Source organism: Rosa rugosa, chromosome 2 (genome assembly GCF_958449725.1).
Source record: "Rosa rugosa chromosome 2, drRosRugo1.1, whole genome shotgun sequence".
Taxonomy (NCBI): domain Eukaryota; kingdom Viridiplantae; phylum Streptophyta; class Magnoliopsida; order Rosales; family Rosaceae; genus Rosa; species Rosa rugosa.
The window spans coordinates 55,801,215-55,816,190 of NC_084821.1; the positions used below are offsets into that span (position 1 = coordinate 55,801,215).

A 14,976-nucleotide genomic window follows, 5' to 3' on the forward strand; every position below is an offset into this window, starting at 1 on the left:
AAGTTTCATGATTTAATGCAAAACAAGCAAACCAGCAAAATATTGTACAAGGAAGGTGGTGAATAGTCACATATGGTGGTGGATAGGGTTCTAACCCACCCAAGATTGATGTTGTGTAGAGGTCAAAACCATAGCCACCATCAACAAAGCACACATGATGGGTTACTTCATAGCCCAAAATCAACACTCTCTCCTAGTACAGAGATTGACATCAGTGGTGTAGGAGTTTGTGGGGGTGGTCAACAAATTTGACCCTGCAATCAAGACAATTAAAGAGAAGTAATGGCAGCAGTAAATGCAACAGTTAATGTAGCTATAAATGCGACAATCATAGCTGCCAATAAGTGACGGTTATTGCAGGAATGAATATGGCCTTAATGGTGATGTGCCGCTCAAGTCACTGCGACTTGCTGTGCAAGTTTACTTGCAGCCCACGCCGAAGTACACCTATAAATAGGCTGCTCGACATCGAGGTAAGACATGGAATTCCAATTCTCTCTACTCCACTACTAAGAAACGTACTGACTTAGGCATCGGAGGGTTTTCTGCAGGTACCCCCCATCTCCTCGAGCGGACGGTCAAACTTCAGGTCAACGCTCGAAGGAAGCCTCTAGATCATTCCCGGTCAGCTCCCGCTCCAGTCCGCATTCATTGGTGAGTCAAACTCTTCTACGGAATTTTTCTGCACCAACAAGTGGCACCGTCTGTGGGAAGCACTTTTCCCTAAAAAGTGATGGCGGGAGCTGCACCATTAGAAATCTCATTTCTGTCACTAAGGACTGGGAGTGATGGAATACAAGCCCCGAAGTGATAAAAGTCTGGGTAACGTAAACTAGCATTCTTTCCTTTAGTAATCATATTCTGATTTTTTCCTTTTATATTTGAAATATATTTGTGGTTAGTGTTGTTGAAATGTATGTGTAAGGCTGGTGGCCAGAGTAAATACCCAAGGCCGGTGGCCAAGGAGAATAAAATTTTGTTGATCAGATTCAAAAGGAAATGCGGGCAATTCCATATCTCATGCTGAAAATGAATCTTCGCCTTGAGGAAAGAATCGAGGCGGCTAGGGCCCGAGGAAAGAATCGAGGCGGCCAGGGCCCGAGGAAAGATTCAGGGCGGCCAGGACGGCTAGGGCCCGAGGAAAGAATTGGGGCGGCCAGGGCCTGAGGAAAGAATCGGGGCGGCCAGGGCTCGAGGAAAGTATCGGGACGGCCAGGGCTCGAGGAAATAATCGAGGCAAGATTCGAAACAGCTAGAGAATGGAAATTTCCTCTTAGGACGAGTGTCCAAAGAGAAAATTTGGGGGCATTGTGGGAGTGGTCAAATTCTGCTGGGCCCGTAATTAAAGCGATTAACTCCGTAGTTAGTACGGCGTTAAATTTTAGTCATGAATGCGGCGATTATTACGACAATAACTACGCGCAATGATTACGATTATAAGTGCGCAATGAATGACCGTCGTATGTACGCAATTATTAACTGTTATTAGTACTGTAATAATTGTCATCATAAGTGTGTAAATAAATGCAGTCATAAAAGCCGGAATAATGTCGGCTTGCTCTCTAAGTAAATCGTCACCTATATAAGGAACGCCCAACGTCAAGGTAAACCATCGAATTCCAATTCTCTCTACTCCATTACTAAGAAACGTACTGACTTAAGCATCAGAGGGTTTTCTGCAGGTACCCCCCCTTCTCCTCGAGCCGACGGTCAAACTCTAAGTCAACACTCGAGGGAAGCTTCTTGATTGTTCCCGGTCAGCTCCCGCTCCAGTCAGCATTTATTGGTGAGTCAAACTCCTCTACGGAATTTTTCTGCACCAACAGAGTTAGAACCCTAACCACAACCATATTGAAACCAACATCGAATCCATCAACGAAGCACATATGCTAGGTTGTTCATAGCCTAATTGGTCATTCCACCAGCTTTCAAAATCTTAGGCCTCCTTCGATTCACGGATTTGAAAGGTTGACATTTCTTATGTTTGGTAAGCACAAGAATAAGAGCGAAGAGAAATAATGGAGAAAAGTGAATCCTTTCATACTCTGAAAAATTCATTTTCCCTCACTCGATCTTTCCTTTCATTAATTACTCATCACTTTTCATTATATATAACTTTTCATGCAACTTTGCTTACAAGTACTTCCCAGCTATTTCCAACTACCGGAAAGGAAAATTCATGAGAATTATAGCTTTATATCTCATAGGAAAGACAACGGAAAAACTTTCATTTTTCGTAAACCAAATGAGACTTTAGTATGAAACCTAGATAACCATCAAATATGTGAACGCCACCACACCAATCAACGAACCTTCACCGCCAATGCCAACATAACCACCTAACCAAGGCTTATAAAACCAAGCTAGACCACCAAATTAACCATGAAACCGTTAAACAAGAAAAACGAAAGAGACCAATCCTCCCATCCACAACAATTACTATCGCCATCACCAACAGCCAATCTGACCAAACAGGACAGTGAAATCAACAACAAAGGACATACTCAAGAGAGAAAATTAACCATGTTGATATATATAGCTCAAAATAAGAAAGAGAGACAACGATCTAAACGAAATTTATAAGATATCTTAATGACTTACAAATTAACTTTATATATTGAGCTGCCTCCCAAGTTGTGATTATTTTTCACGTACGACTTTAGATTAATATATATATATATATATACAGGCCGGTTCTGAAGCGGACGTCCGCATTTTGCTAAAGTGCGGACGGCGACGCAGCAGCGGCGTTCCAGGCGGCGACGGCAGCTCGGGGCTTGGCGGACGGGTCTGGGCAGCGTTCGAGGTCGGAGGAGGTCCGAGTTGCAGGTTCTGGGCAGCAACCCGACCTGCAACTGCAGGTTTTCTGGGCAGCGCTGCAACGACGTCGCCAGCGACTCCACCGACTGCAGACCTCTCCGCCCGACCCCTGGCGTCCTTCCGGCAACCTCCGCCGCTCCGTCGCGCCCCGAGCTGAGCTGCAGCAGCGCCGTCCGCACTTTAACGAAAGTGCGGACGTCCTCTTTGGAACGCCTCCCTATATATATATATATGTGTGTCGAGAATAACGACCTCAGATTAATAGTGTATATGGTTTTGCTCAAAAGGTTGAACAAAATAAAAGATTCTTAAAAAAAAAAAAAAAAGATTGAACAGAATAAATTAATTAAGCCCTAACTGAGCCTTGGATTAAGTTCATGCATGTTCATCACTACTGTAAGGGAGATAAACAAATATGAACCAGCACTCGTCAGTCTCGTCTTACGTGTTTCAAGCAACATGAAAACAACCTGGCTAGCTCTTTTAATTTGCAGCAGCCCCCCTGATGACCTTAACCTTTTTTCATGAGCCCTCAGAATTTCATATGCAATATTAATTGAATACTTTCTACAGGAAATAATTTATAGAAATGGTCACATGGATACAGGAAACAATAGCGCAAGTCACAATCATACAAGAACTCCTACACTCTAGGTAAAAGGTCAAATGAAAAAGGAATTCCTAGCCTCTAACGCACTAACTAGCTAGAACTACTAGATACTGCTATCACTAAATAACTAGCTACAGTGCCTGCACCGTTATTGAAATTTCATAAGTATTAGTTTACACAAACGATGGATCAAGAGCAAGCTGTACAACTGATTTGAACTCTTCCCAGTTGTCGTTAAAAAAGTCATGATTCTCAATATCTGCATATGAATAGCTCGATGTGAACGAATCCATGTTGCATGGATGCGTAGCAGTAGTCATTCCGGAGCTGAACTGACCTACATTCTGCAATGTCTGGTTACTGTTGCTTCCGTTGTTATAATTAGTATGGTTCAGAACATTGGGCTTCTTCTCTTCGTAGCAAATGGTTGAAGCACCAAAATTGATATAAGATTCTCGATTGATGTTTGTGGGCTCTTGATGACGATCTTGATCAGTCGCATTGCATTTCTTAGAGCTGGATTGTTTAGCAGACAATTCTCTCCAGTCTGGTGTATACTTTCTATGTGACACAGATCTCTTGAATATCCGACACAATGTCCAAATTTCCTGCAGATACCAATGACACCATGTACAAGATTAAATACGTAATTACACCTTTATATATGGAAATTAAGGAAAATCATCAAAATCATGTTTCTAGGTCTAGTTCAATTCAATGCTATTTAGGAACTTCTGAGTCATGCATGTAATTAAATTTGAATTTTGAATTGAAGCCGAGTATATTTATCTAACGAAATGATGATGAGTAATTGCTAGTATGTCATGGACTAACATGCATTAACTTGAGTATTGGTTCATGATAAATGCGTTAATGTCAATTTTTTCTTGAGTTAATTGCTAGCTCCATGTTGATATATGTATTTTCTTCGATCCGTGTCAGTAGTGCTCATGTATATATAAGATAATGCTGTAAGTTAATTTGTTGCCTGTTAGGGTACAACTCCTATATATATATATTCTCAAATTGAAAATCTAGTTAAGTATATGTTGATTATATGAACACACACTTGTTCAAATGTGTGTTATGCAAATCTATTGACTGAATAATTACATGAAATTTTTTCTAAGCAGGAGTGTAATGAAAAGAAAAAAATGAAAAAAAAAAAAACTAATTTTTTTTTAGAAGAAAGCCAAAATAACTTAAGAGTCATTAGATTTTGGAATGATAAGATGGTCTTTTTCTCAATAATTACATGGCATGATTTGACAAATAGGTGATATGTGTAGGTGATATGGCGTGACACCTAAGATTGAGGCTATAAATCTTAGGCCTCATTGAGGCCACAAATCATTTTCCTTGTTTAATTTGGTGTGCAAATGTATTGCACTCTATAATATAACATGTCAAATATCTACCAAGAAAATATTACCGGCCTCAAAACATATATGCATAAACAAGCACAAGTAATTGCAAAAGGATGTTTGACTGTTGTGAGTATGCTTTCTCATTACTTACAGCTTCTTGAGGATCAGTGTGTGATATAGCAGTGCAGGAGGTGTGGTTAGTGTGAACATTGTTGTTGTCATTGGTGGATGGACGGCGAAATTCGTGCATCATCCAATCAGTTTTGGTGCCTTTTCCGGCACTTCCGCGGTAGTAAACCAGAGTTTTCTTCAGCCCAATGCAGTTACTATGTGAATCATGAACTGGCTTGTCTATCCCAGTTGCTTTCCAAAACCCAGACCCGGTTACTCTATTAGGTCTGATACTGTTCTTGTACTTTCTCCCTCTTCTGCAGAAGAAGTACCACTCTTTGTCTCCTGCAGTAGTTGTCGCTTCTGCATAGTATATCACAAACTCATTAGGATACAATAAATTGAAGCTATACTAGCTAGATAAACTTAATTGCTATAGCAGATTCAGATTATTATAGTTAAGAGTGTCAGGGAACCTGACACTGTTGAATTAAGAAACTAATTGAAGAGTTTTTTGCATTAAAAAAAGACTAACGGGTTTTTTAGCCTAGAAAAAAAGATAAACGGATTGGTGCAATCAATCCACCTTTTTTTGCTGTAGAAACTTTTTAGCCTGATTTGAAGAAAACTGATTATTACCCTAGCAAGAAAAAAAGAAGTAAGCAGGAATTATAAAGCTAGGTTTTATGCATACTTGGAAGATCCCAAGGATCATGCTTGTAGATATCAATTGATTTGATGAGCTCTAAGCTGATGGGTTTCTTCTGAATCTTCCGGCGGAGATAGAACCCAACTAGTTCTTCATCTGTTGGGTGAAACCTAAATCCCGGAAGTGGAACATCCTCATCATCATGATCCTGATGATCATGATGATCATCCTTGCAACTAGTATTTTTTCCATCCATATTGAAACAATCGATCTATGACCAATAGAGCTAGCTCTGATATTTCCTTGAGTTGATTAGCACGTACTTGTATTTCTCTCTCTTCGCAGGTCAGTGGTACTGATGGAAATTAGGAAGATAAACCGTTTGAAAAAAATGGAAGTAGCAGAAGCTTCGGTAATCAAGGGGTGAAGAGTCATAAGCTAGAAATACTCGAGTATTTATAATGGGAAGAAGTCGTCACAAGAGGCTTATTGTCGGGTCAAGTCAGGAGGTTTGACCTCAGGCTCGGCACCGATATTTAGTTTTAGAGAGGTAGCCGATAAAGACTTTATCTCGATCAATATATTAATTAAGAGGAATGTTTTAGTCAGTGCTGTAAGCGATAATGCTACTCCTTCCAGCTTATTTTGCGGGAACTATAAATCATGGCAATGATAACAGAGCCGGCCGGCAGACAGATCGAATAGATACTAGAAGAGAATTTGTAGCAGAGACCAACCAAGAGCTTTTTCTTCTATGCTGCTTTTAAGTTTGAATTATACTGTTATTACTTGAGACCAGATCAACTCTTTAAATCTATAATGGTGGTCGTGGTCATTAGGAGAGGAGAGAGGACCATCACTTTGCCCATCTCCCATTTCTAACAAAAAAAAAAAAGTAGAGCTAAAAAGGAGGATGGGTCATAAATTAAAGAGTTTTTTACTTCAACAGTGTCTGAACTCTTCGAGGACTTTTGAAATGATATATGAACTTTCAAAGTTATCAATGTGATACCTGGACTCATTTTTTCGTATCAACGTCGTACCTACGATCAATTTCCGTTACGGTGCCGTTAAAATGACCACGTGTCCTGCACGTGACACACTAAGTGATGACAAAAAGACTGATTTATCCTAATTATAGGGCTATAGCTGACATTTTACGTATTTTTAATTAAAAAATAACCTATTTATCTTTTTTATAATCAATTTTTTTAGGGCCTTTCTTCTTCTTCGAGTTTCTCCACCTCTCGCCTTCGGAGAAGATAGGAGTTGTTGATGGTGCGGCCAGGGTTACAAAGAGAGATGAGGTCAGGTGCCTATCTGGGTGTCCAAATCACTTCTAGGTGCTGGTATGCCGGCGCGTGAATTAGCGTTCAGGCGTCGCCAGACAACGTGGAGGCCGGGTTCAACTCGACGGAGGCCGTGAGCCCGATGGTGGTGGAGGTTTTGGATCCCTATTCATTTCACCCATCTCGGCAATGTCGGAATTCGAAAAGCCTGAATCTTCAAAAGCTTTGATTTTGTGTTTGATGGAATCGTCGAGATTGACACATAGAATTATGGGGATTTTTATTTTTTGAATCACTCCCTCGAGATGGGTTTCTCAGATTTTGGATGGGGAGGAAGAGTAAAACAATAGGGAGATTGAGGTGTTGAAACATGACCTGGGAAGAAGCAACGAGCTTCTTAGAACACTTGTATTTTTCAATTTTCATGCTTTGTTGCTTTGATCTCAGAACACTTGTGTTTGGTGGATTAGCCAGGAAGATGTTAACAAGCTTCATTCCAGAGCTCAAGGACTTCATGTTCGTGAGCTCGCCGCTCCCCATCCAAAATATGTGAAACAGTCTACATTGTTCCGGCCTGCAATAAATTCAGAGAAACAAAGCCGTCGAGCAAGCTGTGCTTGGAGAACTCCGACGAGATGGAGTCCCCGGCGGTGTCCGTCCGTCAGAGAATTGGATTCAAGTTTTGCTTTGGGTTTTGCATTTTGCTAGGAAATGTCATCATCCCATCTGATTGCATTTTGCAGATGAAAAAGGAAATAGAAATGGAGAAGAAGAACTGAAGGTACGACGGGACAAGAACTAAAGGAAGTGGGAAATGTCATTTTTACCCTTATTTTGTGCCTCACTTGCAGGACACGTGGTCATAGTTAGCGGCACCGTAACGGAAATTGATCGTAGGTACGACGTTGATACGAAAAAATGAGTCCAGGTATCACATTGATAACTTTGAAAGTTCATGTATCATTTCAAAAGTCCTCGAAGAGTTCAGACACTGTTGAAGTAAAAAACCCTAAATTAAAGTATTAAACTTGACCTAATAGCAGATCCTCTGATCCTCAACATACAACATACTATGGGTTATCATATACAGTATGGTTATTAATGAATGACCATAAATTTCAACCAGATTATAAACCATCATATTGGATTTATGTATCATTCACATCCTTCTTTTGAAGAAAAAAAAACAAAAAAAAGGATCTTAACATCTTTTTAGTGCATGCATCTCTCTAGCTTACTACACTTCTGCAAGAAGCGTAATTTTCTCAGAAAATGCCGCGTGTCTCTCATTAAATAAAGGATAAAATGTGAGGGAAAATGAATCATTCTATACCTCAAAGAATTCATTACCTCTATCTCTCATTCTTTTTCTACTTTGGAAAAAGAAAAGAAAAAATTATTTCTTTTCACAAACCAAACGAGACATTAATTAATAGTTCATGAAAAAAATTATAAAAAAAAAACTGAGACAATAGGAAGGTACAAATTAACTATATTAATCGATCAAGGTATATACATAAAATTACACTACTAAGTATGTCAATAAACCTGTTGCCCAAACAAAAATTTGCATGGTGTTTCTGAATTCTGAGCACTGATGTTTAGAAAAATAGAAATTCATGAACGGAATAAATTCACATTTTACTTTCAATAATAATCAAATGTCAACCCGTCTAATTAGGGAAGAAATCCCAGTCCAACAAGGCAAAGCTAGAGCCATGTACGTACCCTCCAAAAAGTGCATAATTGGAGGGGCGTCTGTTTTGAATTATACATACTCAGATTACCCCCACATTATTAGCAACTTCCATCGATATGGAGGAACAAAATCGTAGTCAACAAAACAAGACAAGACAGGATCATGTATATATATATATATATATTTTTTTTTTTTGTGTGTGGACAATACATGACATGTATAGGTAAAATGTTTCTAATTCTTTATTCAAAAAAAAAAAAAAGTTTCTAATTAACTACCAATTGGGATTTGATTTCTGATTAACAATAAATTGGAAAGTTTGACTACCATTTTGAAGTTATCTTTGTGTATCGTTAGATTTAGTATCGAAAGCGGAAGGCCGGCCCTAGACGTAGGTCATTTAAGATATACTAGTTTGCAATCACATGCTCTGCATGTGTACGAAAAATTTTGGTTTAAAAAAAAAAAGGTGGGTATTTATCAAAAAAAAAAAAAAAAGGTGGGTAGTTATTGGTAGTTATTGACTTATTGCATAGAGAAAATAGTGGGAGAGAAAAGTGGGAGTTGTGGAACATTTCTTTTTAATTTTCTTAATAAAAATTCATTTTATAATTGTCCTATTTATCCTTGTGATTTAATTTATTCTCAAAGTTTTTTAATTTTTCAGGGTTAAATCTGTCAAAATTTTCAGTTTTGGCTAACAAAGCCTCTTCTCTTAATAATAGTATAGATGAGTTATATGTTGTTGTTGTGTTAGCCCAAGTTAGATTTTATTAAATCTGCAGTTAAGGATTTAAATAATCCAACTAAAAAAAAACTTACCAATTACTATATAAAATGTTTCGAAACCTAGAATGCAGATGTTGACCTAAAGAAAACAAAAATGCAGATGTGAGTAATGTTAAACTGATGCATGCACCTTGCTTTGGTCCACTTATGGTTTGTTTTGTATGCCATTTTGTTTGCTGTTTTATTGATTATAATAATTTCTGGAATACTTAAACAAGTATGTGACTATAGAGGCTAGGGTTGATAACCCCATCCATAGTTTGCTTTAAAGCCGGTTTTGAAATCTACAAAAACGCTTCAATTGCAAAATTAAAAAAATGTTGTCAAAACCAAAATCTCTCAAGCGAAACGAATGGACTATTGTTTCACAACCAAAATCCCCAAAGTCTTTTGAGTACTAGTCTAACACTTGTATCAGAATAATTAGTAGCGATTAGGTCATATTAACATATGTATCATACATAAAAACTCTTACGAACACCAAACCACCGGGATCCATGAATTTTTAGTCGAGGTGAAAAAAGTTGAGCTCGAAATACTTTGGGTAGAGGGAAATATTGATTAGTAGTACTCATTTCATTCTTGAGGGGAAATTTTAAGGCAAAAGATCCACTCATTGTAAATTTTGAGTCATTTTATCAAACGGATTACTTGAGATAGAGTTTAAGAAGCAAACCAATGATGAAAAATCAAGTGCAAAGAGAAAGAGTTATCTATCCACATGTTTGACAACTTGACAGAAAATACAGTGTAAGCTAGGGGGAGTGTTGAGCGCTAATATAGAATGGACCAAGTGTCCGGCAAGACTATATATATTATGTTCATTTTTTTAGGCAATCCATGTAGAAGCTTGTTAAGTATCATTAGGCCGCCTGGTTAAGAGAATCTATACCTAGATTCCTACAATTAGTTTAAGTGCAATATAGATTAGGTCATTATGCATCATGTTTAAACTTAATTAACGATAGAAACTTCTTTGACCCTCTTTGGCTTTGTTGAGATGGAAAGCGATATTATACACAAAAATCGGATAGAAACTATCCAAATTCCAACTTCTTAACGATTCAAGAAGGGAACCATGACAAAAGAAGGGACTCACTCAACTTAGCCACGTGATTTTGAAATTTTGACATAGATGACAATAATAATACATATAATATGGGTACCTAGCTAAAGTCTACGGACCAAAATATACCCACGAATCAATGATCATTATAATTACCTGTAGAAGAGGGTATATAGAATTGACTATAACTCTTACTTTATTTCTGTTTGGAAAGGACGAAATTGTCACTATGCATGCATTGTTGTATTACAAGAAATTATGCGGAAAAGATACAAGAAGCCGGAATTCCACTTCTAGAAGTTGCCATTCTAGAAAGTAGAAATGAAGTCCTCACACTTCTTCATGAATCATGATGAGTGCCCTAAGTAATGCCTCATTTCAAGGATGCAGGAAGTGTGTGGTTTGATTATTATCTAAACACTTATTTGATTAGTCTTCTAATATGACTTTTACCGTGTTAGAAATGGCTGGACATAAAAATCACACTTATTCATAACAGTCGTATATGATAAAATTTTAATGGTTGGAAATATCGATAATGATTTTGAAATTAATGAGTAGAGATATTTCCAATCAATAAATTTAGTCAAAAATATACATTACATGGAAAGGTTTTCCATGTAATGTATATTTTTGAACAGTAAATATCCGTCATCTTCCCCATTGAGGATACATCAACAGGGTAAACAAAAACCACAACAAGGAAAGCCTAGAGACCCAATTGCCAAAAGCCATGACATGAAAGAAGGTGATGCACGCACCCAAAACCAAGCTCTACATAGATTCTGAAGGAAACGTGATGAAATGCGTTATGGAGACATTGCTACTAACATCTTGGTGCTGATCAAAAGAGACAAGGACAAATCAAAAGTTCTATTTCCGGTATTTTACTGTTGTCAATGTAATAGAGAGTTCCTCTTCGATCCGCATGTTCTGGTGATTTGGGATAATGCGGAAATGAGGAGTTTTCTTCATTTGAAGTAGATGAGATTTTTATATTGTCATTTTCACAGTTGGATTAATGAATGAAGTCTCTAATTTTTCTAAAATAAAATATAAAAAGGAAGAAAGTTGGTAGTACGCATTTCTTTCAATATCGATCTTTTGTCAAGATTTCCAAAATGTTTTTGTAGATATATTTGTACGTATTTTTAACTTCCTTCTTTTAACATGTGCTGTTTGCAAAATTTTTATATGCATGAAAGTATGTTTTAAAATTTGAGCCGTCCAATAAAATACCTTAGCCTCCTCAGCATATTTTATAAATAGATAAAATAAATGCAACTACAGAAACAAGATACAACGCCTATTGAACATAACAGGGTTTTGGGTCTTCTGACTTTGCCATGGCAAAGGCAAAAAGAGTGGCTGACGTTCATCTTGACTTCAAAGTTCAATAACCCTAGACATTTGACATATTTATGAATTACTTGCATTTCATTTCTCAAAGGAAGAATAAATCTAAAAGCACAGCTTAATTAATTAGAAGCCACCAGCTGTGGGAAATAACAAATAATACATGTACATGGTATACACGCACAACAGTTTTATAATCATCATTAATTTCAATAATTGATTCTGCATCGATCTGTTGAGTGTGATTGACAGAGATGTATATGAACAGAACAAAAACAAAAAAGGAAAGAAAAAAAATAAAGGAACAGTCTAAATCATGTCAGTCTCATAATCCCTGATTAGAACTACTAGTACACGCTAGCTAGGGTTATAATACGTATTTATATTCCCACATCACGGCCTACTCATCTCTTAATTACTTAAAGAGTTTTTCACGCAGTTCCTGAAAGGATCGACTTGACGCTTCTGAGAGGGCAGCTGGGAAGATCAAGATGAGTTGGCTAGTTCAATTTATATCTAAAGTGCTTTTCCGTCTAGTTAAAGGGATCTAACCCTAGACCACAAAACTAGGAAGAACACAGAAGAAAAAGAATCTATCACGCATTGTTGTTCTTTGAAATGCTGGCTACAAAGTATTCTCAATTAAATCTAATTAACAACTCACTTTTCATGAGGGAACGCAACAAGAAAGTCATTATGTAAGTAAACTAGCTCACATTATTCTGCTAGTCATAGCCACAGCAAAAAAAGCATATAACACAATTAAAGGTAAAATAACAATTTTACCCTCTATCTAATTAATGAATTACAAATGTCTCTCTCTCTCTCTCTCTCTCTCTCTCTCTCTCGCTTTCGGCTAGTGCACCGCCTTCAGCTCCGGTCTCTAGTCTAGATGGTCAGCGACTCGGCGGCGAGACGAGGACGACGATGACGTCGACGGAGGTGATACATCGGTGAAGGTGCAGATCCACGACGACCTCAAACGCCGCTTCGTCGTTTCACAACAAAACGAAGCAGAATAGCGCGGTGATGACGGCCAGGCGTTTATGGTCGACAAGATCCGCAGGCTCTGAGTCGAGGAGCTCCGGCGGGAGGTCTGCCGTTGTGACGTTTCGATCGTGTAAAAACTCGCCGTCCCTCTTTGGATTGAGATTTGACTGTGACACGTCGTCGTTTCAATGGTCTTGGAGATCTGAGAGTGTGGGTTTGTATGTGTCTTTTGTGTGTTACAGGTCGTTAGAGCTGAAGGTGAAGAGGATGGAGGAGGAGGACAAAGACCGGAGCTTGAAGGCGGCAGAGGCGGAGCAGCCGGCTCAGGCCTCGTCTCTTTTTCTACATGTGCAGGGCTCATAGTTGCTAATTCGTTTCATTTTGATTACTGAGTCTTCGATTGATTGAAGAATCTGTAGTACAAGCTGTGCTCGTGGCTGGTGATCATCTTCTGTGCTCAGTCACTGGTCAATATGAAGAGCATTGAAAACGACCTCAAGCAGATATTTATGGTCATGATGGTTTAGCATTTTCTACCTTTATTTGTGATTTAATGATAATTACTTCAGGTTGACTAATGAGAATAAAAGAAAGAAAAAAATTATCGGGTGGCAATAGACGTCTATTGGGGGCAATAGACGTCTATTGGAGGGCAATAGACGTCTATTGGAGGGCAATAGACGTTTTGAATTGATGTAATCTCCTTGTTTTTTTTTTTTTTTCTGTAATCAAAGTTTTATTTGTCTAAATTTAGGGAGATTAGTTTCCATTCTGGCGACTGAAAGTCCTATTGGGGGGCATATATGGCTGATAGTCGTCTATTGGGGGGCAATAGACGTCTATTGGGGGAAATAGATGTCTATTGGGGCAATAAACCTTTCCGATGAGATTTTCAGAAAATTCTGGTGGGCGGCGGCCGGTGACAGGAATCCAGCGAAAGTTGGCCGGAATCCGGCGGTCGGTGACCGGGCTCCGGCGAAGTCTCCTATGGTTTCTCTCTCTTCCATTTTCTCTCTCTCTAAGTAACAAAGGGGTGAGGGTAAAATGGTATTAAAAAAAAAAAAAAAAATCTTAATGGGGTATTAGGGAAGACCTCCTTAGAGTGTTTTGGGTAAGAGGGAATTAAAAAAACTTAATGGGGTAAGTGGGAAAAAAATCTCTAGAAATGGGGTAAATGGACAAAAACCCTAAATATTTTTCGGTAAAAAATTTATAGTTGTGCTATTAACAGTCAGATTAAGTGAGATTATTTAGATAATGACTATTTTTGTCGCGTTCCGGGTTGATTTATGTTATTTCAATCTTATTAATAACATGCTTTTCAACCCTAGGTCGGTATATAACTCGATTGAAACCCAACCAGCATTAGTAAAGTAAAGTATAGGGGTTGGTACTAAAAGCTGTAACCTAACAATTAAAGACATAGCTGTCTGCTAGGGTTTCTCGGTGTTCTTTACATCGATAAAAATACCAAAACTTCATATTGCAGATCTACTCTACACTTCACTCCAAAATGACAGAAGCGATCGATCATCTCGATGCTGCAATGCCATAATCTGATTCGACGATGGTCTCGTTGAGGGCTGCGGCTTTTCAAGAAGGTCATTTTCTGGTTGGCCGGTTGTTGGCGCCGAAGGCAAAGCTACCAGGTTTTAAAGGCACTATTTCTACCATCTGGCACATTAGATCTGGCCTCAATATCCAAGACGCAGGAGAGCGCTTTGTGTTCCAGTTTGAGAGCGCTTCTGTGCGTAACAAGATTATGCATGGGGGGCCATGGTTTTACCATAATACAATGCTTGTGGTGGGCGAGTATGATGGTCTGGGTCCTGTGGAATCAGTGCCGCTGAATCTGATGGAAGCCTAGGTGGTTGTGAAAGGATTGCCTATTGTGTTGAGGAATAAAGTGGCTTTATCCATGGTGGGTTCTTCTATAGGGCATGTCGTGCGGTTCGATCTGAATGCACTGAAGCGTAAGGAAGAGGAGCAACGCATCAAGATAGTTTTCGATGTCCGTCATCGAATTCGCACCTGGATGATTTTTGAATTCTCATATGTTGTGAAACTGGAGTTGGTGCTTATGTATGAAAAGGTGAAGGGTTTCTGTCATGAGTGCGGTTTGTTCCTTCACGACGCTCTAGGGTGTGACAAAACGTTGGTCAAGGAGAATGAGGAGATTAAAGCTAAACCTCCGGCAGCCGCCATGGCTGGTCTGTCTCTGAGCTCGACG

At 38.6% G+C, this 14,976-nt stretch overlaps 1 protein-coding gene across 1 annotated transcript; it reads right to left on the reverse strand.

Moving 5' to 3' along the window:
• Window positions 1-3,442: 3,442 nt before the first annotated feature.
• LOC133733408 (transcription factor JUNGBRUNNEN 1) lies at window positions 3,443-5,963 on the reverse strand. The gene is made up of 3 exons (XM_062161039.1): window positions 5,603-5,963; window positions 4,949-5,271; window positions 3,443-4,038 (listed from the first exon to the last, which is right to left on the reverse strand). The coding sequence occupies exons 1-3, from the start codon at window positions 5,811-5,813 to the stop codon at window positions 3,604-3,606; spliced, it is 969 nt and encodes a 322-aa protein (XP_062017023.1). The 5' UTR covers window positions 5,814-5,963; the 3' UTR covers window positions 3,443-3,603.
• Between the last annotated feature and the right edge of the window lie 9,013 nt (window positions 5,964-14,976).